Source organism: Carica papaya, chromosome 9, assembly GCF_054855325.1.
Source record: "Carica papaya isolate Zhongbai chromosome 9, ASM5485532v1, whole genome shotgun sequence".
In the NCBI taxonomy this organism is placed as follows: domain Eukaryota; kingdom Viridiplantae; phylum Streptophyta; class Magnoliopsida; order Brassicales; family Caricaceae; genus Carica; species Carica papaya.
The window spans coordinates 11,260,350-11,288,116 of record NC_142317.1 but is presented as its reverse complement, the minus strand read 5'-3'; the positions used below and the strand labels follow the sequence as shown (position 1 = coordinate 11,288,116).

The following is a 27,767-nucleotide window of genomic DNA, read 5'->3' as shown; positions in this document are numbered from 1 at the left end:
ACCTATATATAGGTGATATATATATATATATTAATAGGGATCGCAAAATCAGAGAAGGGAAGAAAACAAACCTAGCCGCACACACACCAAAAGAAAAGAAAAAAAATTGAGTGAATTAAAAAAAAAAAATTGTGAAAAAATTTTAACACAAATATTATTTAATTTGTTTGCGTATTCCATTAATTAAGGAATTGATCAGCAAATATCAATTTTAGTATAGATATGCATAGAATGTTTATATTTTCGAATAAATTTAATTTGAGAAACTGTTATAAGATATGTTTTGGATTGTTTATATATTCTATCGCGTGTTATGAATATATTACAATCTTATATCATAAGTAATTATAATTGTTACTTTTCATTCATTTATCATCACAAATATAAAAAATCTATATACTTATATCATAATGGTCATACTTTCTGTTTATCTATCACAACGAAACTATGATCTACTAAAAAATGTTCAATAACTCTTAAACAATTTAAATCCTAAAAAATAAGATAGTGTTTTAAAGTTTAGAAAATCAAATTTACACAAATGAGTGTTTTTTCATCTTTCGTTCTTTTTTTAACAAAATTTCATAACTTTAATAGTTCTTGGACGTGGCCTTGATCATCCTATCTGAAGATAATAAAAAAAAATAGTGAATCATATTAAGTAAGAATAATTTAAAATTTCAATATATAGATTGAATATAATATATTGATACTCATGAGAATCTGATTTCAATACATCGATAAACTAATCTACTATCCTCTTCAAATATACTTCAATTCATTCATGAAGCATCCACGATTACACAATTTAATTTCATGTATACAATTTTGATCCATTCTCAATTGATTTAGCACAAAAGTATAAATATATTGATTATACATTATCACATATAAAATACCTTTCCTCATATACATGTTTATATTGCTACAAATTTCCATGATTCACAAACAACCTACACACATTCACAGAAACTTGTTTTTTTTCATGTAATGTCATTCAGTTACAATCACAGAGAGAAATAATATTTTTCACTATCAATATGGACGTACCCATAATTACGCTTCCATAATGCATAACTACAGTTATTGTTACAAAATAATAAATACTATGTGAGATAGAGTTCATAATCATTTCCTATCCATTTTGGGCAATATATTTATTTACAACTCTCTGATGAGGAATCTTTACTAGATATACCCAGTATATTCCCTAATAAAATTTATTTAAGATTATATTTTGGTCATCCTACTTAATTATATTCATTTAAGTTTCGTGCGGGTTCTATTTTTTTATTTTCAAAAGCCTAATTTATTAATTCGTAAATCATTGAACATATTAATTCCGAATTTATTTTAATTTCAAAGATGATCAAAAGATTTTGATTCACACAATTAACTTCAAAATATTCATTTGATAAAATGATTTTAATCACTCCACAAACTCATATTCACCTAACAATTTTGGTAACTCATCGCGGTAGGATTTGCTATTAATCTTTAGTTATTATAGTTTCTTAATCATTAATTGTTAATGTGTAACATCCCTTACACTAAAACCAAAAACGTGCTCACAAAATATAAAAGATCAAACTAACTAAAGGAGAAACTCGAAAGTAAAAGCTATGACTATGACTATGGAGTCTTTAGGCGTCCCCTTCGTCGTCCTCCTGCGGAACGGGCTCGGGAACAATGTCTTCCTGATCTGAAATGATTAAATAAGGAATGAGCTACACTAGTCCAGTAAAGACATCACGATATCTCACCGTCACAGAGGTAAAGGTAGGTAGAAAACACAAAAAGACCAATGGAACATAATTTACAACAAATGCTTTTATCCATAATAAATCATTTACCATCCACTTACCTCGGTGAAATTCATAAAATAATATACGAAAGCAATAACATTATCATCATCATGAAATCATATAGACTGTATAACATAATACTTATCACGCCTTTTGTAATTCAATCATTACACAACATATTTTCCTCATTTACCAGCCCACTAGTATCCATGGGGATCCATAGGGGTCCCACTACCCGTTAACCCTTAACACTTGAAATCAGATTCCAGGGCCGTCCCCATACCCCGTTCGGTATGGGTGCCAAAACTATAAACGTCATTACCCCGTCCGGTATGAGGGTGAAACGGGCCGTCCCCATACCCCATCCGGTATGAGCGCCAAAATATATAAGGTCTCCATACCCCGTCCGGTATGAGAGACCACAATCCCGGTAAGGTTCTCTACGGACCCGGTCTGTCCACCATCTCCCAGGATATCTAGTCAGGCTGACCACATTATACAATTATCAATTTACATAATCTTTCATTCTCCTTTTCCTCAGTCAGCATCATCAATTTACATACAAACAAGCAAACAGTAATTTTATGCCAAACAAGACAACATACAGCATCGGTTTCTCAGTCATTCAACCCATAATCAATAAAACAGTAAAATATGCACGCGAAACAATGAAATGAAAACATCAGACCTCATACTGCATTTAAAACTGTAAAATATGTCAAATAACAGTTAACCGACAAACACACTAGACTCGGGCTCCATTAACGACCTTAAGCAATTTCACACATTCTTTGATTCAAGAAATACCGTTTTATCATTTTTGAACTTTAATACCGTAATAGGAAATAGGGTGAGGGGTCCTTACTCGTTTCGGGGTCCGAACACGGCTTCACAGTGCGCCTACAGGCTGTCCCTAATTTTTCTTGAATTTTTTTCGGGGAACTGAAACGCACTACTGGTACCTGCACGTGTTCCAAAAAATCCCAAATTAGGCCCAGGGCCCCTTTTTGGCCAATATCGCAATTCCGGCACGGCGGCGATTCGCCTTGATTTGGCCGTTTTCGGCCGTTTCCGACCGAATTCAGCCACACTTGCATCGGTCCTTGCGATAAAACAACCCTAGGGCCCTCGGGGGGCCAAAAAATTAAGGAAAACCGAAGCTTACCGGCGGCGGTGCTCTCGGGTGCGGCGGCTCTCCGGTGAGGTTCGTGTTTTGGTGATTCGGCTCCGATCAACCTGTAGAGAAAAGAATGGTGATCACGGTGATATAAAAATTGCATCAAACGGAGGACGGGAAGGACCTCATCGGAGGCAAAAACCGAGGAGGGACGCGGCGGCGCCGCTGGGTTTCGGCCGTGTTTTTGGCTCCGATTTGGCCACAGGGAAAATCAGCGTGGAAAAACGAGTCGGGGGTATGAAATTTACCTCGATCGGCGGTCGGAAATCTCCCCGGTGCGGCGGCGGGTGGCGGCGGCCGGCTTCTCCGGCGTCTGGTTCGTCTTCTCCGGCGAGGGCAGGACGCTAGGGTTTTTGTGGTCAGGTGTGGGGGTTCTATTTATACCCTTTTACTTTTTGATCTCAGCCGTCCATTTTGATTTAATCTGGGCCGTCCGTTTTTGATTGAATCTGGGCCGTCCGTGCGCACGCTTGATCTGGGCCGTCCGATCGCGCGTACGCGGATCGCCAACGTGGCTCGTCCCCGGTCGACGTGGTTTTGCCACGTGGCAGGTCCTGGTTGGCCAGGACTGCTGACTGGGTCTGCTGACGTGACTATTGACGTGGCACTTTTTTTTTTAACTTAATAAAAATATTTAATAATAAAATAACAAATTTTTCCAAATTTTTCGAGCGTTACATAATGCATTCCCATTATTATTATTATTTAAGGTAATACTTTTATTGCTAATATTACTGTCATGTATACATTTACCTAATCAGGGGTTTAATACGATTTTTCTTTAATTAACTTAATTAATTATCTAGACTTTTACCCCATTACTATTAGGTGAGCCCATTTCAACTTAGACCTATATTACATGCTTCTGGAGTAAAATTAATTATTACCTTTATTTATTTTTAATTTCTTTCCTTTTTTTTTTTTTTTTGCCCATTTTGAAAAGGCTGAACCCATCAGGGGTTTGGGTTTCACTCGCAACTTCCTAGAATTTGATCTGTTTTTTTTTTTATATATACATTATTTTCGATCGCAGGGGTTCTTTTTATACCGAACACGATTTAATCATGGCCGTTGATTTGAATGAGGCGATCTGGCCTCTTTCTGCCGTTCGATTTCCCACATCATGGTCCCATTCGTTCCCGATAACAACAAAATAGTGACGCAAGTTTGTCGCATGTCGCCCTCTGGTTGGCTCTTCAGTACAAGTGAGGTGTCAAACTTTGTCGTTTTATCCCAATTCACTTATAACATTTTTTCATAATTTCAGATTATCCCGAAGTAATCAATTTGTTTTCGATTTAATCCCTGTCGATTATTTCCCTTACCTTTTTTTTATTTATAATTTCGTAACTTATTATGTTATTTTCAATGAATTTATATGCTTATTATACATGGAAATTTAAATTAAAAGAAATTTGCCAGTTGTAGGTCAAACTAACCAGTTAGGATTAGGTTTGTGTAAGAAGGGATTAAGGAGGTTATAATCAGGGGATGCATCAAGTTATCTCAGTAGGACGACGTCTGCTCCTTTTCGGACCATCATTCCCACTCTTACTAAGCAGATAAGTACTTCCATTTACTCTTTCACCCTCTAATAAAACTTCTAAGAATTCCTTAACAAATAAATAAATACTCATTTCAACCCTTTAATAATTTTCAATTATATTTTTATGAAATAGATTTTCCGTGTGTTGGGAATTAGATAATACTTGTTAATAATTTTGCAAAGATTTCAATGTTAGAAAAATAAATACTTTATTTGTTAAATGAAAATAATTTCTTCTTAGTTTTGTTTTCTAAATTTATATACACCTTTTTTTTTTTTTTTTGTAAATTAGTCATGAGTATAAAGAGAATGACTGTAAACATGATGATAAGTTTAGAAATTTTAAAATATTTATTATTTTGTATAAAATTTTGATTATTCCGCAAACATACAATTCTTATATATGTTTTTAATATAGAAATAAAACTTATTCACTTTATAAATTAAATTTGGCTGAGTAATTAAATTGTTCAAAACGATACATAACCAATACTAAATTATGTTCTAAATATTACTCTCCCATTTAATTCAGGACTTCCAATTCAAGAAATTAAATCTTTAGTTTACAATTTAAGTCATGAACAAAAAATTATGTACTGGGTGATGAGAAAATTATGTGTGTGTGTATATTTATAGACATATATATATATATATATATAGTATTTGATGAGGATATTAATTTGTGTTATGGTTGATGAAGCCCATTTAGGTGCTAATTATTATTTTGATAATTGAAGTCATAGTTATATCATAAATTGCTTCCATGTTAAAACTTTTTCTAAAATTTTCTTTATTAACTACATTAATCACGTTTATATAATAAGAATAAGGACGTGTAATTAGGTTTCTAAATATTCTATTCCCTTTCAATTATGCATACATATAAACATATATATATATATATTATATTATATATAGAAAGATCTTAATTAATCTCCTCTGCCAACAACCTTTCTATATTAAAATTTCTCTCTTTTCATTTTCATTTTTAACTACATTAATTACGCTTATATAATAAGGGCGTTTACTTGATTCCTAGATATTTACATCCTTTGAATTATAAATACATGTATATATATATATATAGAGAGAGAGAGAGAGAGAGAGAATTTTGAGTATATCAAGCTTAATTCCACATTTATTTGGTAATCTCACGGATATATTATTGCCACGATATACTTTCTTAATTATTTCCCATTTCATCAACACCCCTACTAATCTATTTTATTGGGAAACAAATATTTATGGTTCCCTAAAAATTTTAAATACCTGTATAGCAGTTCTACCCAAATTTAATTACTACTTAATAAGCTAATTCTTACATAACTATATTTAGTAAATTGAGTAGAAATTAAATAAGGTTGTTACTTGTACTCCAAGAATTTCTAACTCTATATAAACATATATCATAATCTACTATATTTATTTATATTCTCGTACAAGCATTTACAAAAAAAAAAAATTTAAAATATCACATGGAGTCCACTAAGTTCTCTTCCGATATTCTTTTTGAAATACTATTTACATAATCAATAGAAACTATAGTAAGATGCAGGCATTCTTGATAAAGAATACAACAATCTCACGTACGAATTAACTTTTTTACATGCCTATGGCCAAAAAGCCATGATTTTAACAGGTTGTTGCATCCAAAGTATAAGTAATTGTGGTTACTATACAGAGTTTGTTTCAGTTTTTAAACCCAATTTTGATTTCAACATGAACTTCGACTTCTTACCTGCTCATTCATTGAAGCATGCGAGTACAGGCAAGGTCTTTTTCTTTGCGTAGACACCAACTCATTAAGAAGTCGAATTCTTATATATTATATTTGTTAACCAACTATTAAACAATGGCGGATACTACCCAATCCTAAAACTCGTTATTGTACAAGTACAATTACCATAATTGTAGTTCGATCAAATCCTTTGCATTATAAAATTCTCAAGTTATCAAAACCAAGATTATACAGTGATATTCCTACTTACCATTGCGAGATTTTTTATTAAGATATTTGGACTTGGAAGAGATTGCAAGATGTTAAACTTTGTAGGGATGAGTTCATTACACAAGGTACACCTATTGTATTTGCTTGCGGTGTATGTTATTGTCTCACATCATGTAATTGTATACTTGCGTTTCATCAAGACAAAGAGACTTGGGATAGGATTTCACCACCAGAGGAGGCCCTAACTGAGTTGACGAAGCTCGTGAACCATGAAGGAAAATTTAGCTTAGTAAATATTTGTTAGACAAGAGAGTACATTAGATTTTGGGTGATTCAAGATTATAATAAAAAAATATGGAACAAGAGAGTTAATAATAATTTAAAACTAAAATAATAGAGAAAATAAAGTGACTTATCCTTAAATTCTTTTATGGTTCAGATACTGTGGTTCTTATAGATTTTTATGAGATTGTACATTACAACTTCAAGGATGGTACTTCAAATATCATGAAACTAAAGAAATGTAGATATTGGTACGATTCTATTTTCATGTTTCAAACAAATTTTGAAACTATTGATTTATTTTAGAATTCAATGATAAAAGAGTAAGAAATGCAACAATAATTGTATTATTAGAACATTTAACAGTTTTGATCGTTTTCTAAAATCTAATAAATTTTTTTTTTCTTTTCTCTTAATTTGTTAAGTAGTGATTGTGATTATAGTAATTTTTGAATGTATATATGAATATTATATAATTTATTTTTCTTAATTTGGTTGCTATAGTGTATTTGGAGCAATTATTAATAATAGATTTTGTATTTACAATGACTTGAAGTTGCTTCCAGTAATTTTTAATTATTTATAGCTTAACATTATAAAATAATTTATTAACTGTAATATTAAATAATTACTTTGAGAAAATTATTTTTAAACGTTAGCAGTTATGAGACAATAAAGGGGTCGTAGACCTTTCCCCATCTGGCAGTCACGCCGGTGCCAAGCTTTTTCTTCGGGGTTTATCTTCACTAACATCGATAAGTTTCCATATCGCCATGACCTTGCTTCGAAACGTCTCCTGTTTCTCTGCTCGAAGCCATCCAACTCCATTACCAAAGGGTGCTGTGGGAGAAATTATGCCAGTTGCCCAGAGTCTACCGCATAATACCACTTTAGGGGAGATGTTAGGAGCTTTTGAAGGAAGAGTTAGTGAGAGAGATTGTGTGAAGACGTTGGTCCTGATGGGTCGACATGGTCAACTGATTTGCTTCTTGTGGTTTTTTGAGTGGATGGGATTGCAGGAGCCATCTCTGGTAACACCCCGCGCGTGTTCCGTTTTGTTTCCATTGCTAGGAAAGAGAGGGATAGGAAATGAGTTGGTGGTTTTGTTTAGGAATTTGCCTCAGACGAAGGAGTTCTGGGATGTTCTTGTTTATAATGCTGCCATTTCCGGTCTTCTCGCCTGCGGAAGGTATAATACCTTCTATTTTTTATTGCCTTCTTTTGCTTTTTTTTTTTTTTTTTGGTTCTTTCGTGGTTTTCCTTTTGTTATAGAAGTTTGAGTGGGCTGTTTGAGCAGTGAAATCTGCAATTGGGTTTTTTGAAATTTAATTCTCAAAAGTCTGTACTGCGTATTCAAACCTAAAACTTTAGTTACTAACTAGGTAGTTAAATTTTTTTTATCAGTGGAAACTATTGATCTAATTTGGAAGCAACATCCCTACTGAATAGTTATGATTTGAGGAACCTTAAAGATATTTTATTCATAATTAGAGAGAGAACACTTGAATCTCATAAAATTGAGAAGAAAAATGTTTGGTGAGTTTATGCATAATTCTTATTTAGATTCATATTCTATTCCTTATACCAGAACTAGAATCCCTCCTTAGGACCCAAACAGAAGTGACTGCCTCCCTCATTTACAGACCCGATACTCGTTCTAATTTCAAGTCGAGCACTTATTACATAAATAAAATAAAGACCAACCCAAGAAATAATTAACTAAGAAGTAGTAAACCAGAAAATACAAAAGATGTAGGTTGGTTCTTCTTTGCTTTCGTCTGGACATGTGTCACATGCTGATAAACAACACAAATCTCCCCTTCCGGCTCAGTAACATTTTCTGAGTGACAATGGCTCCTTTTTGTAAGGAAGATTGTAGCTGACTTACTAGCTCTCTAATCCTTGCATTTGGTGTCGTAGAAGACATTCCCCTTGTAAAGTTAACATTTATCACATTTGATACTTTCTACAATATGTAGTGTTAGCAACAGTTTGGTTCACCTGTGTTTTATGCCATATTGGTGGAGAAACTCCATGGGAGCAGCATCTTGAACTTTATTTTGGTCACTGGAAGCTGCAGGTACTGAATTGTATCTTATTATGGTTTATTTACACCCCAACGTTTTGTAGAGTGGAAATGAAAGTGTCCTAAGGCTCAGGGAGGTAATGTGCATCTCTGCTTTAGTTGCATCTTCATGCTATAGGTAAATAAAATAGGCTTCTAGTTTGCCAATAAAAGTTTCAGGAAGGGATAGGTTATTTCACCTATCTTCTGCCATATGGGTGGAGAAACTCCATTGGAGCATCATCTGGCCCATTATTTAGTTACTAGAAGTTCCAGAAACTAGATTGTGGATCCCATTCTAGTCGGTATCAACTCGACTCATTTGTTCAGAAATGAAAATGTCCTAAGGGTTATTTAGATAATGCGCATTTGCATTTGCATGCTATAGATACATAAAGCAGCTTTTATTTTCTGACTTAGTTTCTCATTGCAATAGGAAACGCTTATAAATTCTTTTTGCTATATGTTTTCTTTTGCTTGAAATGAAGCTACGTTAGTCACAGGATTTTTGGGTGGTAAATACATAGATAGTATCTCTTAAAAAAGAACTTTAGTATTAATTTTCGCATATTGACTTCTTTATATAATTGTTGCCAGGGTTGGGGGTGTGCTTATCATTCTCTCCAAACTATTATTTCGTGATTCAGACTTCAACATTACACATCTGTCAATCTTCCTTCACATAGGCAAGACAATACCATTGCTAAAAGGATGCCAAAATTTTAGTTTTGTTTTTCTTTCCAGGCTTCTGAATTAGGTCAAGCTTTGTTATCTCATTTTGCACCTTTTTTTTCTTAGTCTTTATGTCATAAATCACAAACTGGAAGTAGAATCCTCCAATTTGTGACCATCTTGATGTGATTAGATCTGATAGAAGTGCTTTTTCTTAGTGACATTCAACAGTGCCTTGCAGATGTTGGTGACAAGGATTCTTCTTTTATTGGCTTATGTGAATGGATTGGTGCCATTGAGCTGAGCTTTGTTTTGGATAAGCTTCTTGGTGTAAGTATGCCATAAGAAATCCTGTAAATATTCTAGTCTACATTATTTACAGGCTTCTGAAATTTTAGTTTTGTTTTTCTTTCCAGGCTTCTGAATTAGCTCAAGCTTTGTTATCTCACTGTGCACCTTTTTTTTCTTAGTCTTTATGTCATAAATCACAAACTGGGAGTAGAATCCTCCAATTTGTGACCATCTTGATGTGATTAGATCTGATAGAAGTGCTTTTTCTTAGTGAAATTCAACGGTGCCTTGCAGATGGTGGTGACAAGGATTCTTCTTTTATTGGGTCACGTGAATGGATTGGTGCCATTGAGCTGAGCTTTGTTTTGGATAAGCTTCTTGGTGTAAGTATGCCATAAGAAATCCTGTAAATATTCTAGTCTACATTATTAACAGACCAGAGTATGAGATGGATTACCAGTTTCAATCAGCTTGAAAGATCTCTCTAATAAGGGGCATATCTAGCCTATGGCTTTAGCAAGGGGCTTTCTCGAGCAGGTCAGTTACAAAATCATGAATGTTAGATCTGGATCTGAGCTGCCTGAAAAGTGTCAAGCTTTGGCCTTACACTTTGAGGATCAAGGAACACCCATTATGATTGGTAAGATAGATGAACTGCCATTCTTACAATCTAGCTGTTGCTTCTCTTGACAAAGGATGGTGCAAAATCAGATTCGTCACACCTGCTGATGAGTGCATTTTTCACCGAACTCTTAATTAAGAGTTCTGTTTAGCTCCTTTGGAATGGATTCTCATTCAGCATGAACTAACTGCTCGCTGCTTGGTGTTAATGCAGGTGGTGGTGTTCTTGCATATACACTTTTGGGAGTTGATTTTAATGAAGCAAGTGGAGATTGCGCTTTTCTTATACTTGACCCCCATTATAAAGACAGTGAAGATCTCAAGAAAATTATAGATGGTGGATTGTGTGGAAGGAAAAAAGCGGTTGATAGCTCGGGAAAGAGGTTCTTCTTACATGATAAATTTTACAATCTTCTGCACGCGTTCAGATTAGGAAGAGTGACTGGGACTTGACATCAGTTTGTGACCCTCAAAGGAAATAGGTTGTATTTCAGGCTACAAGGAACTTAGTTTAAACTACGGATAAGAGAGTAATGTGTGTGAGAAATATGTAGACTAATAAGATTACTGATCATTTGTTGCAGTTCTAGAAGGTCATTGGATATTTGGTTGAATTGAGTTGGTAAGTTTTTTAAAGATTAAATAAGAAACTAAAAATACTAGGAAAATAAGAATTTTAAGTCATTAAATAAGAAAAAAAAGTTAAAAGAGGTGTTTAGATTTTCCTTAAATCTATTTATTTGCATATTATTTATTTTATACATAGGTTAACTTATAGTTGGCAAAGATAATCTGAAGTACCTCTTATTTAATTAGTTTATAAACTTTAAATAAAAGTTTTTTGATGTAATTGCTGAGAATTAGTTGTTTCTTGATGCTTAATCCGAATTTAACTACTACTTAATAAGATAATTTTTATACAACCGTATTTAGTAAATTGAGTAATAATTAAATAAGGTTGTTATTTGAACTTCAAGAATCTTTATTCTATATATATATATATATATATGATAACCTTTTTTTATTATTATTTATATTCTAATTCAAATATTCACACCCAAAAAAAAAAAAAAAGTTAAGAAAATCACATAGAGTCCACTAAATTCTCTTCTTATATTCTCTATGAAATACTATTTAGATCATCAACAAAAATTGCGGCAAAAATGTAGGCTACTATATAAAAAAAATGCAATAATCTCACATATGAATCATCTTTTTTACGTGCCATAGCCAAAGAGCTAAAATTTTATCATGCTATTGCATCTACTATTGTAGATTTTATATACATATTGTTTCATTTTTCAGTCTACTTCTTGCCTGCTCATTTGTTGAAGGTTAAAGCATGCAAGTTTAATGCGAGGTCTCTTTCTTTGTATAGACACAAACTCGTTGTTGACTCGAATTCTTATATATTATATTTTCAAATTTGTTATTAAATAATGGTGAGTATTATCAAATCCTAAAACTTGTTATTGTACAATTGGAATTACCATAATGGTAGTTCGGTCAAATCTTTTGCATTATAAAATTTTCAAGCTATCGACCAAGATCATATAGGAAGGTTCCTACTTATCATTATGAGATTTTTGATTCAAAGATTTGGGCATGGAAAAGACTACAAGATGTTAAACTTCGTAGGGGTGAATTCATTACACAAGGTGAACCTATTGTATTTGCTTGCGGTGTATGTCATTAGCTCACATCACGTAATTGTATACTTGCATTCCATCAAGAAATAAAGACTTGGGATAAGATTTCATTACCAGAGGATGCGACAATGGAACCGATGGAGCTCGTGAACCATGAAGGAAAGCTTGACTTATTAGTAAGTGCTTGTAACATGGGAGATTATATTAAATTTTGCATGATTCAAGATTATAGTAAGAAAATATAGAGTAAAAGATTTATAAATGATTTAGAAGATTTTAATAAATGAAAAATTTGAAGTGACCTATCTTTAAATTCTTTTATGGTTCAGATACTGGAGTTTTCATAAATCTTTACTATATTGTAATTTACAACTTTAAGAATGGTGCTTCAAATGTTATAAAATTAAAGAATTGTATATAAGTAACTTGATTCTATTTTTATATTTTAGATAAATTTTAAAACTGTTAATTTGAATAATGGACGAATTTATCTTTATAACTTTATGATAAAAGAGCAAGAAGAATAACGACAATTGTATTCTTGGAACATTTAGTAATTTTTATCGTTTTATCAAGTTTAAGAATTTTTTTTTTAATTTGTTAAATAGTAATTGTGATTTAAGTAATTCTTCATTATATATATGAATTATTTAATAGTTTAAAAAATTTTAAATATATGATTAAAAATTATTTTTTTTTCTCCCTAGAACTCTGTTTTAAAAGCCTTGCAAAAAAACTATAAAGTTTAATTTTCAGATATATTTTATACTCATTGGCTAAAATATCATTTATCTAATATACTGCAATTCATGTTTAGTGAAAAGAAAATATTAAAATGTTAAAATAAATTGTTTATAAAAGGGTGAATAGAATAGAAAAATCAATAACATATATTATAAAAATAGAAGACAAATTCCAATGCTCTCACCCAAATTATTATTATTATTATTATTATTTTTTTTTTTCCTTTGATTTTCGTAATTATCTGCTAAAATATACGTGCGTGCGTATCATGTTGTAACAATCATGAATCCATGTACGTCACGCCATGCACGAAGTTATCTTACTACAACGTCTACTCCCTTTTGGCAAATCATTCCCACTCTTCCTTTTACACACACAAGCTTTCTTTACATAATATATATATATATATATATATATATATATATATTATATAACTACATACTTCCATGTTGTTTATAACCAAATTTCCAAGAATTCATAACCAAATAAATCTATCTCTACTCTATTAATTCCCAATTATATTTAAATGTTTTTTTTTTTTCCCCCAAATGTGTTATATTTTTATCAATATTTTCGTGTGAAATTGATGTTGCAAATTGACATATGCTTCTTAATAATTTTGCACGGCTTTGGATGTTAGAAAAAAAGTATAGGAATTTATTTAGTAAATTAAAATGTTTTTTAAATTTATATGTAAGATTTTATTAACAAAATTGCATAAATTAATCAAGTATAAGGAGCATGATACTAACACTAATAATAAATTTAAATTTTTTTAAATATTTATTTTTTTATATAAAAAAAAATTGTACTTTATTACATATATATTCATTGATACAAACATATATAAATTTTAGAAAAAAAATAATAATAATAATAAAACATATTTTCATGTACCTTTTTTTGAGCACTGAAACAAAATTAACTTCACTTTATTGTGGGATGTTAACGCTGATTTATATAATCTTACAATTTGATTTGATTTGATTTGATTCACGATTCGACAATTATAAAATGGGTGATGAGGCAATTATGGAATCGTGGGTGCTCATACACATATATTTACATATATATGTATACATATATTCACTATTGTGAGAATGATGAGTGAAAGGCACAGAAAGCCGTTAGAGAGTTGAGTTGTTCCAGTTGCACAAGTATCGTTGGTTCAATGGCCTCTACACGCAACACTTCCCCATCTCGTCTCGGTCTCATCTGATCCCTTCCACGTTATATCCTAACGTGCTCCACATGAACCCCCCCCCCCAAAACTTTTCTAAGTTTTTTTTTTTTTTTAAGTACATTAATCACCTATATAAAAACACGTTTACTTAGATTCCTGAATATTCTATACCATTTCAGTTATACATACACATATACATATACATCATATACATATATGTATATGTATAGAAATCTTTTGCAATCTCCTTCGCCAGCCCATTATTCTATATTTTAGTTCCATCTTCATATCATTCCCTTATATATTACATTACATATTGGTAATACCCATAAGGAACCTCTAACTTCTTCATTTATTATTCCTTGTATCTTCCTCTGTTTCCCATCACTATCTCTTATCTTCATTTCCCTATATAAACACCCTCCCCTCTAAGCTTCTCTTTCACAAAGTATCTAATACACAACAACAATGGAAACCAAAAAACTTGCTTTCATTCTTTTCTCATTCATTCTTGCAATAGGAGTGGTTCAGAGTTTCAATTTCGACGAGAAAGAGTTGGAAACCGAGGACAAATTATGGGATTTGTACGAGAAGTGGAGAAGCCATCACACTGTGTCTAGGAGTCTTGACGAGAAACTTAAGCGCTTCAATGTCTTCAAGCACAATGTCATGCATGTTCACAATACCAACAAGAAGGATAAGCCTTACAAATTGAAATTAAACAAGTTTGCAGATTTAACTAACCATGAATTCAAGAGCCTCTTTGCCGGATCAAAGATTAAGCATCACAGGATGTTCCAAGGGCCGCCACGTGGAACTGGGAGCTTCATGTATGAAAAAGTTGACAAAATCCCAGCATCCATTGATTGGAGGAAGAAAGGTGCAGTCACCGGTGTAAAAGATCAAGGCCAATGTGGTAAGCTTAAATTATTCATGTTTAGTTGTCCATCAATAACTTCTGAACATCTAAACAATGTTAAAAACAGATTCCATTGCCATATTGGGTTTTGATTGCTTAGTATTTTGATTGTATTAACATATTCTAACTATTTATTGGGTAATAAAGTAACAGTAAGGTGCTTGATATTCTAACCTACTCTCTGAAACTGATTGTTCTATTTGGGTAATTTTATTTTACAGGCAGCTGCTGGGCATTTTCAACTGTTGTGGCAGTTGAGGGTATTAACCAAATTAAGACAAATAAGCTAGTGTCACTTTCTGAGCAAGAGTTAATTGACTGTGACACTGAAAAAAATCAAGGCTGCAATGGAGGTCTTATGGAACTTGCATTTGATTTCATCAAGAAGAAGGGAGGCATCACAACTGAGTCCAACTATCCATACCAAGCTGAGGATGGAACTTGTGATAAAACCAAGGTTAATTCATCATATCGAACCTAGAAATTGGATTCGGTTTCACTAATTCCATAAAATTAACATGTTCACAATGACCAAAACAGTTCCCATAAATGAACTATATAACTATGCAGGAAAATTATCCAATAGCTTCCATTGACGGGTACGAGAATGTGCCAGCAAATAATGAAGATGCTCTGCTCAAAGCAGTTGCAAATCAGCCTGTGTCCGTGGCTATAGATGCAGGAAGTTCAGACTTCCAATTCTATTCAGAGGTAACTTTCATGTGTGTTTTGAATTTTTATTTTTCTTTACCTCTAAGCTTTGACTTCAATCGTACATGGTAAAAAGACAAACTTACATCTAGCTGCTTCTAATGGATGTTTCAATCAACCAGATATGCTATTCTCTAACATGGGTTTTTTAGGATCAGAGCAGGCAAAAGCTAAATCCAGCATATCAACATTAACCTGCAGATATCCTGCTCATTAACTTCTTTACAATTGCCGTTAAGAAACTCTTATGGAGAAAATCACACCATAAGTATTATAACAAACTTGCATAAGAAGATTTCAGAAATCAAGCTATTCTAGCAGTGAACCATCAAACATTTTGATCATTCTCTGTTGAATTTGAGTGCAGGGTGTATTTACCGGCGAATGTGGGACGGAGCTGAATCATGGAGTCGCTGCTGTAGGATATGGAACCACTCTTGATGGAACAAAGTATTGGATAGTTAAAAACTCTTGGGGAACTGAATGGGGAGAGAAGGGTTACATTAGGATGGAGCGAGGAATCTCATCTGAAGAGGGACTGTGTGGTATAGCAATGGATGCTTCATATCCCATTAAGAACAGCTCAACTAACCCTACTGAACCTCCACTCTATCCTAAGGATGAGCTCTAAGCAAAACTCTTACTCAATTTAGCTCTGATCTCATTCAAAGGCTGTCAATCTTCTGTGTTAAAAATTGAATGTACGATGGGTTCATAAACAAATAAAATTATTTGTCTCAAGTTTGGTGATGATGTACTCTATTTGTTGCAATAAGCATTTGGAATCATTTGGTGGCAAGTCTAAAAACCTACGTGAAAAGAGACTCTTGGTTGCACATGATAAATTAAAGAGAAAGATACCAAATTTAAGCAAATAAAAGAAGTCAGCTATTATTAGTAGATTTCCCGGAAATCTATACAAAATATAAAATGCAGACAATAGAACATTTTCACAACAGTAGATCTTTTTACAGCATATACTGTAATAGTAGCACCCCCTAGGTACTTGTAATACAATTCACACTTTTTATTTCAAAAAAAAGAAAGGCAATATACTATAGGAATAGCAACTGTCAAGCTTTCTAATTGATATATATGAAGCTAACACCTAAATATCAACCATAGCATCTGATTGGGTCAGTGCAACCTTTCTCAGCAGATTGTTTAATGCCCTTACCTCCCCTCTTTTCCAGATACTGCTGATGGTACTCCTCTGCCCTGTAGAATCTCTTAGCTGGCAGAATTTCCGTAGCAATCTTCTTATCTTTGAATTCCAATTGCCTAGCTTCCATAGACTCCCTGGCTAAACGAGCCTGGGTCTCATTGTAGTAGTACACTCCCGATCTGTATTGTGCCCCTATATCTCCACCCTGACAAATGAAACAAAATCTCAACGTTAATAGCTTTTCTCTTGTGTGCATGTGCAAATCAAGTCTTGAACTAATCATTTAATATTTAAAAAAGAAAGTCTTGAACCAAACACATGATCACATTCAAAGCTTACATTGAAACTACTCCGAGATAACAAAATTCTAGTCCTTATCAAGCAAGGTATCCCAGCATTGGGACTTCGTTTCCCATCAACAGACAGAAAGTCATCATCTCTATCCCATAAATTCCCACATCCCTGATACAGCTTACTTCTCCTAACAACATCCTTTTCACACATCAAAGACAACATTCAATTTCCTTATGAAACAACAAAATTGAATGACCAAAGTATTGAAAAATAACCCAGCAACAAATGTGCAAGCTCAGACAGCCTTTGCATGGAAAGTCTACTAATCCAAACCCTTGACATGATCTTTGATTAATACACAATTTCATTTATGTTCTATTTTAGTCTCAAATTAGTCTCCACTATCAAACCCTTAATGAGCGAGCATTCAGAAATAAGTTTATATATGGACTATGAACCGCCACAAGAATATGCATCAGCATTGAACCATTCTTCAGATATTTCCATCGTTTCTAAATATTAACTTAATTATCAGACTGCAAACGCAGATAAAAACTCGAGCATCCTTACCCAAACTGGTTTACATATTTTTACACGTAGATTAGCCTCCAACTAATCGACCGCGAGGCTCACCAGACAGTCTCCCTGAATATCTCTAATCCTTATATATTTTTCTAATAACATGAATAGCTATTCTGAAAATCATCCTCGACACGTTATAGCATGTTGATATATTATAAAATTTAGTAAATTTTACACATGAAACAGGGAAAAGAAAACAATCATTAAAAGGAAATTTTAAAGAGTATTGAAGCCACGGTCAGAACAGTAAGCCGAACTGAGAAGGTTGTCCAATAGTTACCTGGCGATTAAGGGTGGTGGGATCATGGCGAGCCCAGAAAACGGAGAGGAGATCGGAATACGAGCAGACTTGCGGGTCAAACTAGACGCGAACAACCTCAACGTGGTCGGTGACACCGGAGCACACAAGTTTGTAATTGGGGCCAGGAACGTGGCCCTGAGAGTAGCCCACCTCCGTCTTCAAGATACCGACCACTCGCTGAAACGCCAGCTCTACTCCCCAGAAGCACCCTGCTCCAAACTGCGCGAACTCATGACCCGGAGCATGCGGCTGGTCGAGATCTGGATCCAAAGCCGGGTTGCCGTTATTGCCAATCCTGGTATCTGCCATTTTTCTATTATCTGAAGAATCGGAGAAAAGTAGGCACCAAGAGCCAAGTAGGGGAGAAAAGATATGTTCGTTTCTGAACACGTTGCTTGTTTTATGCAGAAGTGGAATGATGCCACATCTCTTAATATATTAACTTTTCTTAATGGATATTTATGTTAAGGTACATGTATGCATAAACAGATACATAAATTTTAAAGCGCATATAAATGACATGAATTTAAGGTGCATTTAAGTAATATTTATGTATGATTCATCCTATATATGTATCTTCTTTCTCATATAATTTTTTTTTTTTTTTTTGTATTTTAAACACAATATAATAAGGAAAATTTAAATTTCTATTTATATTTTTTCTTCCTAAAATTATCTATCAAAATAGTATAGAATTTTTATTCTTGAAGGACCTATGGAAATGTAATATTGAGTGTTTGTAAGGAAAAGAAATCAAACACCTTGAAAGCAATAGAAGTATATCTTCAAACAAGTTTTTCGGGATCACAATGAAAGCCTATTTGGAGGCCTTCAATTTGTAGGAAGCATTAGAAAGTGGTAGAGAAGAAACTCTACTTGGAGATGAAGGTAGTGATAAGATGAAATGTGTTAAACTTCTTACACTGAAAAATGGAGTTTGAGATGAATAAAATGAAGAAATGTGGGACTATTAAAGAGTATATTGGAAAATTATTAAAGATTATGAATGAAATAAAATTATTTAGAGAGTTATTTTCATATAACAAAATGATTAAAAAAATATTGATAAGTTTATCGGTAAGGTTTGAACCGAAGATTTCAACAATTGAGAAGTCATGTGATCAAACACACCTCATTGTTGCAAGAACTTATCAGTAAACTACATGTACAAGAGCAAAGAATGATTCGCAAAGATGATGAGACTGTTGAAGGTGTATTCCAAGCCAAACAAAAAGGGAAGCATCAAGGGAAGGGATATAAGAAGAATGGGATAGAAAAGGGTAATGTTAGATATTTTCTAACATATGAGCGTAATTGGGTCTTGGTATGCGTATTAGGCTATTAATTTAATGAGCTCGTTTAAAAGTGATCAAATACAGTTAAACAGTATTGGGCCTTAATACATCGAGTTTAAATATGAGTTTTTAATGTGCAGATACTATTTTGTAATATTCTCGTTTTATGATGGATAAAATGAAAATTGTAAAAGTTTATTAATATAAAAGGCGATTATGGTTCCCAAATCATAAGATTGCCATTTTATTTTCTGAAATTCCATCACTAGAAAAAATTAGTTTTTGAGAGATCATATTAATTCGAAAGTACCTACCGCATGATGCAATTGAATCTTCCGCGATAGATTCGGGTATGTTTCTGTTTATCTTTTCTCATTAATCCAGTACGAGATTATGTATTTAGATTTACAAATCTATTGATTTGAAAAGTGTTTTTTTATTCTAACAGGTAAAGCTGCAGATATCCCAAAAAATTCTAGAAAAATAAATAAATTTCCTCCTTTTAACAGATGCCAAACAATAATTCACTTTAAAAAATAAAGATTCAAGTTTTAAAATAAAACTAATATAAAATGCAGGTATTGCAAAAAGTTGGAACATATAGAGAAAGATTGTTGGCCAAGAAAAATCAAACAAGGGGGAAGAAAGAGCAAACACAACATGCTAATTATACAGACGAACAAGAGTAGCAAAATATTTGTTTTTGGCTTCTCAGGTTTTTCACAACTCAAGTAAACATATCTAGTACATTAACAGTGGTTGTACCAATCATATGGCGTATGATGAAGGTTTGTTCAGCAACCTAGACAAATTTGTTAACACTAAAGTTAGACTTGGAAATGGTAAGTGGTAGAAGCACAAGGAAGAGGATCAATTGCAATCCACTCCAAGTAAGGTACTAAGTATATTCATAATGTACTTTATATATCTAGTCTGACGCAAAACTTGTTAAGTGTTGCACAAATGATTTCAAATAGCTATTCTTTAACATTTAAATATCAAAGCTGCAACATATATGACTCAAACTAACATATTGCACATGTTCTTATGATTAATAAATCTTTCACTTTGGATTGGAATTTAAGAAAATGATGGTACTTTTTATTACAAACATGAAAATTTGTTATTATGGCATAAAAGATATGACCACTTTAATCTTATTTCTTTACAACAAATACGGTCTCAAGACTTGAGAAAAGATCTGCAATTGATGCAAACAAGGCTAAAAACACTCAAGATACTCAAAGAGCATCAAAAGGTAAGTTGGAGCAAATTTCAAATGATGTAAACACAAATAGAGTTCAAAACCTAGAAAGTTTCAGTAGACCAGTAATAAGATCAAAGGCAAAGAAGCTTAAAGAGTTACTTCAAGTTTTCACTCAAAAACATGTGGATGATGGGCTGGCCAATTATGAAAAGTTCAAACATGAGATTTTTGAACAGTCCAAATTCATAACTTTAATTGGGTTTAAATAATTTGGGATAATTTGCGCTTGTTTGAGTCTTATTGGTAATGGGTGAATAAGCTTTGTGTATGAGCTAGATTAGTTGAGTTGTTTTAAGTATTTTGGATTGTTTTATTTTAGTTTAAATTAATTAAGCTCATATAGTCAAATGTAACTTATTTGGGCTTAAGTCTTGTCTTAGTGTTATTACAAGAATGAGCCCATAATTATATGGTGCCACAAACAATTAGTGGTGTTGGTTAAAAAGATTGGAGTTATAAGGAGTTACATGACAATTACATGCCTATAATTAGTTTAGTTATTGTTAGAGTTACAATTATAATTATCACATAATTAGCTTAGTTATTGTGGGAGTTACAATTATAATTATTGTGTTCTAACTTATCATTGATTTCTTTGGCTATAAATACTAAAAGAACTCTTCTTTGTGGACATCAAGAGTGGTAATCAAATATTTCAGAATTGAGTTAAGAGTGTTTTGACTTTCTTTTCACTTTATGCACAAGGTGTTGATTTGGAATACAATTGTTATCACTTGTATTCAATTTTGATTTCCTATTTCAATTGTTCTTAGTACTTGTTTGGATTGGGTTAAGGGGATATCATTTATCTTTCTTGGGTTCTATTTAACTTCTACTATTTGGGTAATTGAACAAATATGCTTCCTTTTTACTTATGATATAAATTCTGTTCTACATTGAATGAAGAGTTCTAAGGTTCAAGCAAGGGTCATGGGGTTCCGCATCAGCAATTCTCAATTATAGAAAATCCTATATGTGGCATCAGTGAATTCAGAAAGTCTCATGACTACCATTCCCAATCAAAGTCAACTTGGAGAGCAAAAGAAAAGTTGGAGTTGGTTCACACAGATGTTGGTATGTGGCCCTATATGCATCAAATCTTTCAACAAAAATAAATATTTGTGCTTTGCATTGATGATTATACAAGAATGACGGTTATTTCCTAATGAGAAAAGTACAAGTTTTTTATTTTTTAAAAGATTCAAGAATATGATTGAAGTGCAAAGTGGATGTAGATTAAAGGTTATAAGGTCAAACAATAGTAGAAAAACTCTTCTCACGAAAGAACATATTAGTCACTGAGATAGAAAGGTAATTGATGAATGACAAAGACTTGCCTAAAGAATTATGGGCAGAAAGTGAGCATAATTCAGTATACTTGTTAAATAGATTGTCAACTAAAGTAGTTAAGGGCAAACCTCCAATAGAAACTTGGTTAAGTATGAAACCTTCATCAAAACACTTAGAAATTTTTTATTTTATATGTTATGTACATGTGCTTGCAGCAAAGAGGACCAAACTTTATTAAAAGGCATAACCATAATTTTTTTTACACATAAGAGAACAAGAGACGAAAATTTTTCTTTTTTACTTGCTTACTAGTACACCTGGGGGGTCCATAGAGATGTTTCCCTACTCGTGAACTCAATATTCAATTTTAACAATTAACCAGTCATCCCCATACCCCGTCCAGTAATGGGCGCTAAACATTTCATCGCCTCAATACCCCATCTAGTATGAGGGTGAACCATATCTCCCAAACCTTTTCGATATGGGACTTTCCAGCTCTGTCCGACTAAGGTGACGTTCACGGTAGGGTTCCCTATGTATCGGGCTCGTTTGCCCTTTCCTTGAGTACCCAATAAGTCTCTCATATAAAGATTCTCATTAAGCAAAACAACTAATAAACACATACTAATATCTCATATTATATTTACAGATCAATTAGACGATATTTATGTAGACAATATAGTTTATCATAATAAGAGATTGAGTAACCAGATAATCGAATAAACTAGATAAATCGATAAGACCATTGAAACTATAAATTAAGAACATGCATGATGCGATTACAAGCAAGTAGGACAGTACAGAAAATAAATAAGAAATCAGGAATATTGTGAACTAATCGGTTTTGCCTCCACTAGTGACTTGTAATTATTTTTAAGATTTTTTAACTTTTTACAAAAATACAAAATCATACATCATTAAGTCTTAATTTACCGTAATAGGGAATAGGGTGAGGGATTCTTACCCGAATCGATGTTTCAAGATGTTGCATTATCTACTACGCCTCCTAACGGGTATTGGATTCCTGAATTTTTTCTACGAAATCTAAAACGTTCGTCACATACATAAAAATACTTCAAAATTTTAAAATTGGCATCCAAAATGCAGCAGCCTCAAAAGGTTATAGGATATATAACCTGAAATCAGGTCAGGTTTAAATCAGTAGAGATGTATGATGAATATGTTCATTAGAATTTGGAGCAAAAATGGGTTGAAAGCAATGAAAGAAGAGATTTGAAGTAGATACAAAACTTAGTTGATCTTGACATTCTACCATATGAGAATACGAATGCACTTTCAAACACATCAACTAAGTCATATGAACTCAAGACAAAATTCTTATCTAAAATCTATTTAAAAAATGCAACTTTGTGAAGTTTGAACTACCATCTTATGAATAAATAGCCAAATATAAGGAATGGATGCAAGTTATGCAGGAAAATATTTATGTGATAAAAAAGAATGGCACCTGGAGTTTAGTAAACATAACGAACTTTTTTTTGAAATAAAAGTATGTATATGTATTGATGTAAAGGTGCCAAGCGGGCATCATTTATTTACAAAAGATTTATAAATCAATTAAACAATCAATGATAGAGTCAAGATCATTAAAACATTCAATGTTATATCCTAAAATAGTAAACCGAAATAATGGAACCAATTGTCAGTGATGATTATAAAGTTGACTTCTTTTTCTTCGAAAGTACGATTGTTTCCTTCTTTCCAAATGACCCAAAAGATAGGGAAAGGGACAAATCTAAAATTTTTCTTATTGCAACTCAATCTTTTCCAAGCAAGCAACTCATCCAAGATTGATTCATGTCTAATCCATGATAATCCCATAACACCGAGAATAGTAGACCAGAGGTTGTGAGAGACCAGACATCCAAAGAGTAAGTGGTTACAAGTTTCAATGCTGTTTTGGTAGAAAAAATATATGTTCATCATTGTGAAACCTCTTTTCATTAAAATATAAAGTGTAAGAATACGATCCTTAACTGCTTCCCATGAAAAAAAAAAGATCTTGGAGATGCACCTGATTTCCAAATGACATTAGCTAGAAATTTTGACTGATTTTGAGAATTATTGCCGACCAAACTCTTGTACAGGGACTTAACTGAGAATTTTTTAGATTTGGTGTGCTACCAAAGGAGCATGTCGTTGCTATCAGGTGGATATATGACAGAACTTGGAGCAAGTTTTCACATTCCTCAATTTTTCAATATTGCAAATTTCTAGACACTATCACTTGCTATTGATTTAAAGTGGGTTTCCACAAACCGTAATCACCTGCAGATTCCCAGTCTGCAATTTCACAAACCAAACTTTAAAAAAAAAAAAGCATAGATGTAAAGTGGGATTTCAAGACCAAATTAAATCCTGAAACATAAAGCAAAGCTAATAGCCAAAGGGTATTGTAACACCCAAAACTTTTTATTTTATTCTTATTGGAATTTTATTTGATTTTATTTTATTTTAATAAATGATAATTATATAGTTTTAATTTAATTTAATTTAAATGAATAGAAATAAAAATAATAATAATAATAATAATAAGAGATAAAATTATTTTTTGGATTTAATTGAAAATGATTTTGGGAAAAAAGAGTAAAAATTTGGATTCTGTGGGTGTTTTTGAAAATAAAATCGAAAACTGGAGGTCAAAACGCAATTTAAAAAATTGTGCCACGTCAGCAGCCACGTCAGCAGCCCGGTCAGCAGCTCCGGCCAACCAGGACACGCCGCGTGGTAGAGACACTGACGCGGAAAGGCCATGCGGAATGGGCCACGTGGGCGATCTGCATGCACGCGATCGGACAGCTGAGATCCGTTCCCACGTGCACAGACGGCACCCAGATTGCACGCATGTAGAAGACCCAGATTTGATCACGCACGGACGGCCCAGATCGCATCGCGATGAACGGTCTAGATTCATTTTTAATTTAATCGCGATCGGATGGTTCAAATTAAATCGTGATGGACGGCTCAAATTAAAAGAGAAAGGTTATAAATAATCTCATCCACACCCAACCCTAAACCCTATCTGCCAGAACCCTCGCCGGAAAAGACAACCCAGCCACCGGAGGAACCGACCGCCACCACCCGCCGCCGCACCGGAGCACCTTCCAGCCGCCAAACGAGGTAAAATTTCTCCCATTGACTCGTTTTTCGATGCTGAACCTCCCTGTGGCCCAATCGGATGCTGAAAAATACCGCCAAAGCCCAGCAGCGCCACCGCGAGTTCCTTCGATTTTTGCCTCCGATGAGGCCCTTCCCAGTTCCCGTTCGATGTAATTTTTACATCACTGTGACCACCATCCTTTTCTTTACAGGTTGACCGGAGCAAAATACCAAATCGCAACTTGTGCCGGAGGATTCGCCACACCCGAGTGCTCTGCCGCCAGTAAGTCTCAGTTTTCTGTAATTTTTTAGCCCACCGAGGGCTCTAGGGGTGTTTTATCATAGGAACCAATGCAAGTTTGACCGAATTCGGCCGAAAACGGCCAACCCGAGGTGGATCGCCGCCGCGCCGGAATTCTGGAATTAGCCAAATAGGCCCTGGGTCTTATTTGGGATTTTTTGGGGACATGTGCAGGTACCGGAAGTGTGTTTCAGTTTCTGGAGAAAAAATTCAAGGAATCTAGGGACTGTCCGTAGGCGCAGTGAGAACCTGATTTCAGACTACCAAACAAGTAAGGATCCCTCACCCTATTTCCTATCACGACATTAAAGCTTAATAAATGATAAAACGGTATTTTATGAATTAATAGATATGTATAATTAATTAAGATTGCTAATGGAGTCCGAACCTGATGTATTTATCGGTCTGTTCCTATTTGATGTATTTTACAGTCTAAATGCAGTATAGTATTTTATTGTTTATTCTTTGGTTACGTATGCATGAATCACTATTTAATCTATTATGGTTTGAATTATTGTGAACCCGATGTTGTGTTGCCTTATTTGGCGTGCGTTACTGGTTTGTGTATTCATGTTGATTGGGTAATTGAGACTAAGAAAAATAAGGATTGTATATGAATTTATGAACAGATAAGTCGGCAGCCTCACTAGATATCCTGGGAGATGGTAGACGGACCGGGTCCATAGGGGACCCTACGGGGAACGTGATCTCTCATATCGGACGGGGTTGGAGACTTTAAATATTTTAGCACTCATACCAGACGGGGTATGGAGACTTTAAATATTTTAGCACTCATACCAGACGGGGTATGGGGATGGCCCGCTTCACCCTCATACCGGACGGGGTATTGAGGTTTATGGTTTTGTCGCTCATACCAGACGGGGTATGGGGACGGCCCTGGAATTAAGGTGAATGGTTCACGTGTAGCGGGGACCCCTATGGATCCCCATGGATGCTAGTAGGCTGATAAAAGAGAAAATTTGTTACTTGACGATTGAAATACAAAAGTATGATATGTGTTATGTTATACAGTGTGCATGATCTTATAATGTTTATAATGTTATTGTTTTCATGAATCTCACCGAGGTAAGTAGACAATAAAGAGTTTTATTATTGATAAATGAATTTGTTATGAATTATGCTATATTGGTCGTTTTTGTTTTCTACCAATCTTTACTACTGTGACAGTGAGATAGTGTGACATCTTTACTGGATTAGTGTAGCTCATTACTTATTTAACCATTTCAGATCAGGAGAACTTGGTTCCCAAACCCGTTCCGCAGGAAAACGGCAAATAGAAGCCTAAAAATTTATTAGTTTTCCTTATAGTATTCATTCATAGTATTTCCTTCAGTTAGTTTATTCTTTCATATCTTTAATACATTTTAATTATTGTGTAAGGGATGTTAATCATAATCCATTTTATTTCGCTTCCGCACTTAGAATAAATATATACATTTCTTTTTAAATTTCCGGGGCCGTTACAGGTATTCTCAACAACCTATTGTAGATTTTGGAGATACTTTTGCACATCTGATACGATATGAAACTAAAGGCTACTATAGACATTAGTAGCTCAACAAAGATGATAAGTATTTCATCTTGATGTAGAGTCTGTATTTCTAAATGGAGAATTATATAAAGAATTATATGTTAAACAGCTTGAGTGGTTCCAAATTGAAGGCAAGGAGAATTATGTGTACAAGCTTTTATATGGCCCTAAGCAGGCCCTAATAACATGATACAGTAAGCTGGATACTCATTTTATCAATTGTAGTTTCGTTAAAAGTGAAAACGAACATACTTAATTTGTTAAAACTGCAGAGGTTGGAAAATTTATTGTTGTTTATATTTACGTAGATGATTTGCTAATTACATGAAGTATTTTTATTTCTCAAAGGAATTATGATAAGGAATTACTAAAAAATTTTAAAATATAAAGTAGCAAATTAGTAGCTACTCCATTAGTTTTAAATTAAAAGCTGTCAAATAAGACAAAGACAAACTTATTGACTCAAAATTCTATAAAAGCTTGGTGAGAAGTCTATTTTATCTCACAGCTACAAGACATGATTTATTATTTATTACAAGTGTTCCATCATAAGTCATGCAAGATCTACGTCAGAAGCATCTTATTGCAGTAAAAGAAGGTCTTGAGATATGTTAAAGGAATTGATGATTATGATATGAACTATACACAAGCAAATAATGAAATTCTTGAAAGTTTTTCGGTCAATGATTGGACAAAATACCTGATGATTTAGAAGCACAATTGGATGTGTCTTTACTTTTGGTTCAGGAGAATTTTCATGGATGTCTAATAAGTAAGAGGTAGTTGCACAATCAACAACAGAACTGAAATACATAGTTGTTGTCGCTGCTATTAATCAGTCTTATGGTTGAGGAAGGTATTGGAAGATTTACTACAACCTCAAGATAATCTAACAGTAATCAAGGTTGATAATCAATTAGTTTTATGCATGGCAAAGAATTCTATCAATCATGGTCAAACCAAACATATTCAAGTAAAATATCATAT

At 33.4% G+C, this 27,767-nt stretch overlaps 2 protein-coding genes and 1 pseudogene across 16 annotated transcripts; 2 read left to right on the top strand and 1 right to left on the bottom strand.

Annotated features, from left to right (window-relative positions):
- Positions 1-7,416: 7,416 nt before the first annotated feature.
- On the top strand, positions 7,417-11,021 carry LOC110823025 (pentatricopeptide repeat-containing protein At5g50280, chloroplastic-like). 14 transcript variants are annotated; one of them, XM_022053292.2, is made up of 5 exons: positions 7,419-7,947; positions 9,421-9,509; positions 9,737-9,825; positions 10,081-10,169; positions 10,622-11,021. In XM_022053292.2, exons 1-4 carry the CDS (start codon positions 7,532-7,534, stop codon positions 10,141-10,143), a joined length of 657 nt encoding a protein of 218 aa, XP_021908984.2. In that variant the 5' UTR covers positions 7,419-7,531; the 3' UTR covers positions 10,144-10,169; positions 10,622-11,021. The 14 variants fall into 14 exon arrangements, 4 of the variants coding, with proteins under 4 accessions (XP_088067780.1, XP_021908984.2, XP_088067777.1 ...); XR_002541318.2 differs by having other exon boundaries at positions 7,420-7,947; positions 10,081-10,426; XR_015816424.1 differs by having other exon boundaries at positions 7,417-7,947; positions 9,421-9,580; positions 10,058-11,021.
- Positions 11,022-14,318: 3,297 nt separating this feature from the next.
- CEP1 (Cysteine proteinases superfamily protein) lies at positions 14,319-16,412 on the top strand. The gene is made up of 4 exons (XM_022053305.2): positions 14,319-14,899; positions 15,124-15,359; positions 15,473-15,613; positions 15,981-16,412. Exons 1-4 carry the CDS (start codon positions 14,452-14,454, stop codon positions 16,242-16,244), a joined length of 1,089 nt encoding a protein of 362 aa, XP_021908997.1. The 5' UTR covers positions 14,319-14,451; the 3' UTR covers positions 16,245-16,412.
- A 66-nt stretch (positions 16,413-16,478) lies between these two features.
- LOC110823040 (peptide methionine sulfoxide reductase-like) lies at positions 16,479-18,391 on the bottom strand (annotated as a pseudogene). The gene is made up of 2 exons (XR_015816226.1): positions 17,935-18,391; positions 16,479-16,983 (listed from the first exon to the last, which is right to left on the bottom strand). The product of XR_015816226.1 is annotated as a peptide methionine sulfoxide reductase-like (transcript).
- Between the last annotated feature and the right edge of the window lie 9,376 nt (positions 18,392-27,767).

Coding starts and splice junctions, on each gene's coding strand:
- LOC110823025 (XM_022053292.2), top strand. CDS start 7,532: ATGACCTTGCTTCGAAACGTCTCCTGTTTCTCTGCTCGAAGCCATCCA. Junction 7,948..9,420: donor GGTCTTCTCGCCTGCGGAAG/GTATAATACCTT, acceptor AATTGTTGCCAG/GGTTGGGGGTGTGCTTATCA. Junction 9,510..9,736: donor GTCAATCTTCCTTCACATAG/GCAAGACAATAC, acceptor AGTGCCTTGCAG/ATGTTGGTGACAAGGATTCT.
- CEP1 (XM_022053305.2), top strand. CDS start 14,452: ATGGAAACCAAAAAACTTGCTTTCATTCTTTTCTCATTCATTCTTGCA. Junction 14,900..15,123: donor AAAAGATCAAGGCCAATGTG/GTAAGCTTAAAT, acceptor TTTATTTTACAG/GCAGCTGCTGGGCATTTTCA. Junction 15,360..15,472: donor GAACTTGTGATAAAACCAAG/GTTAATTCATCA, acceptor ATAACTATGCAG/GAAAATTATCCAATAGCTTC.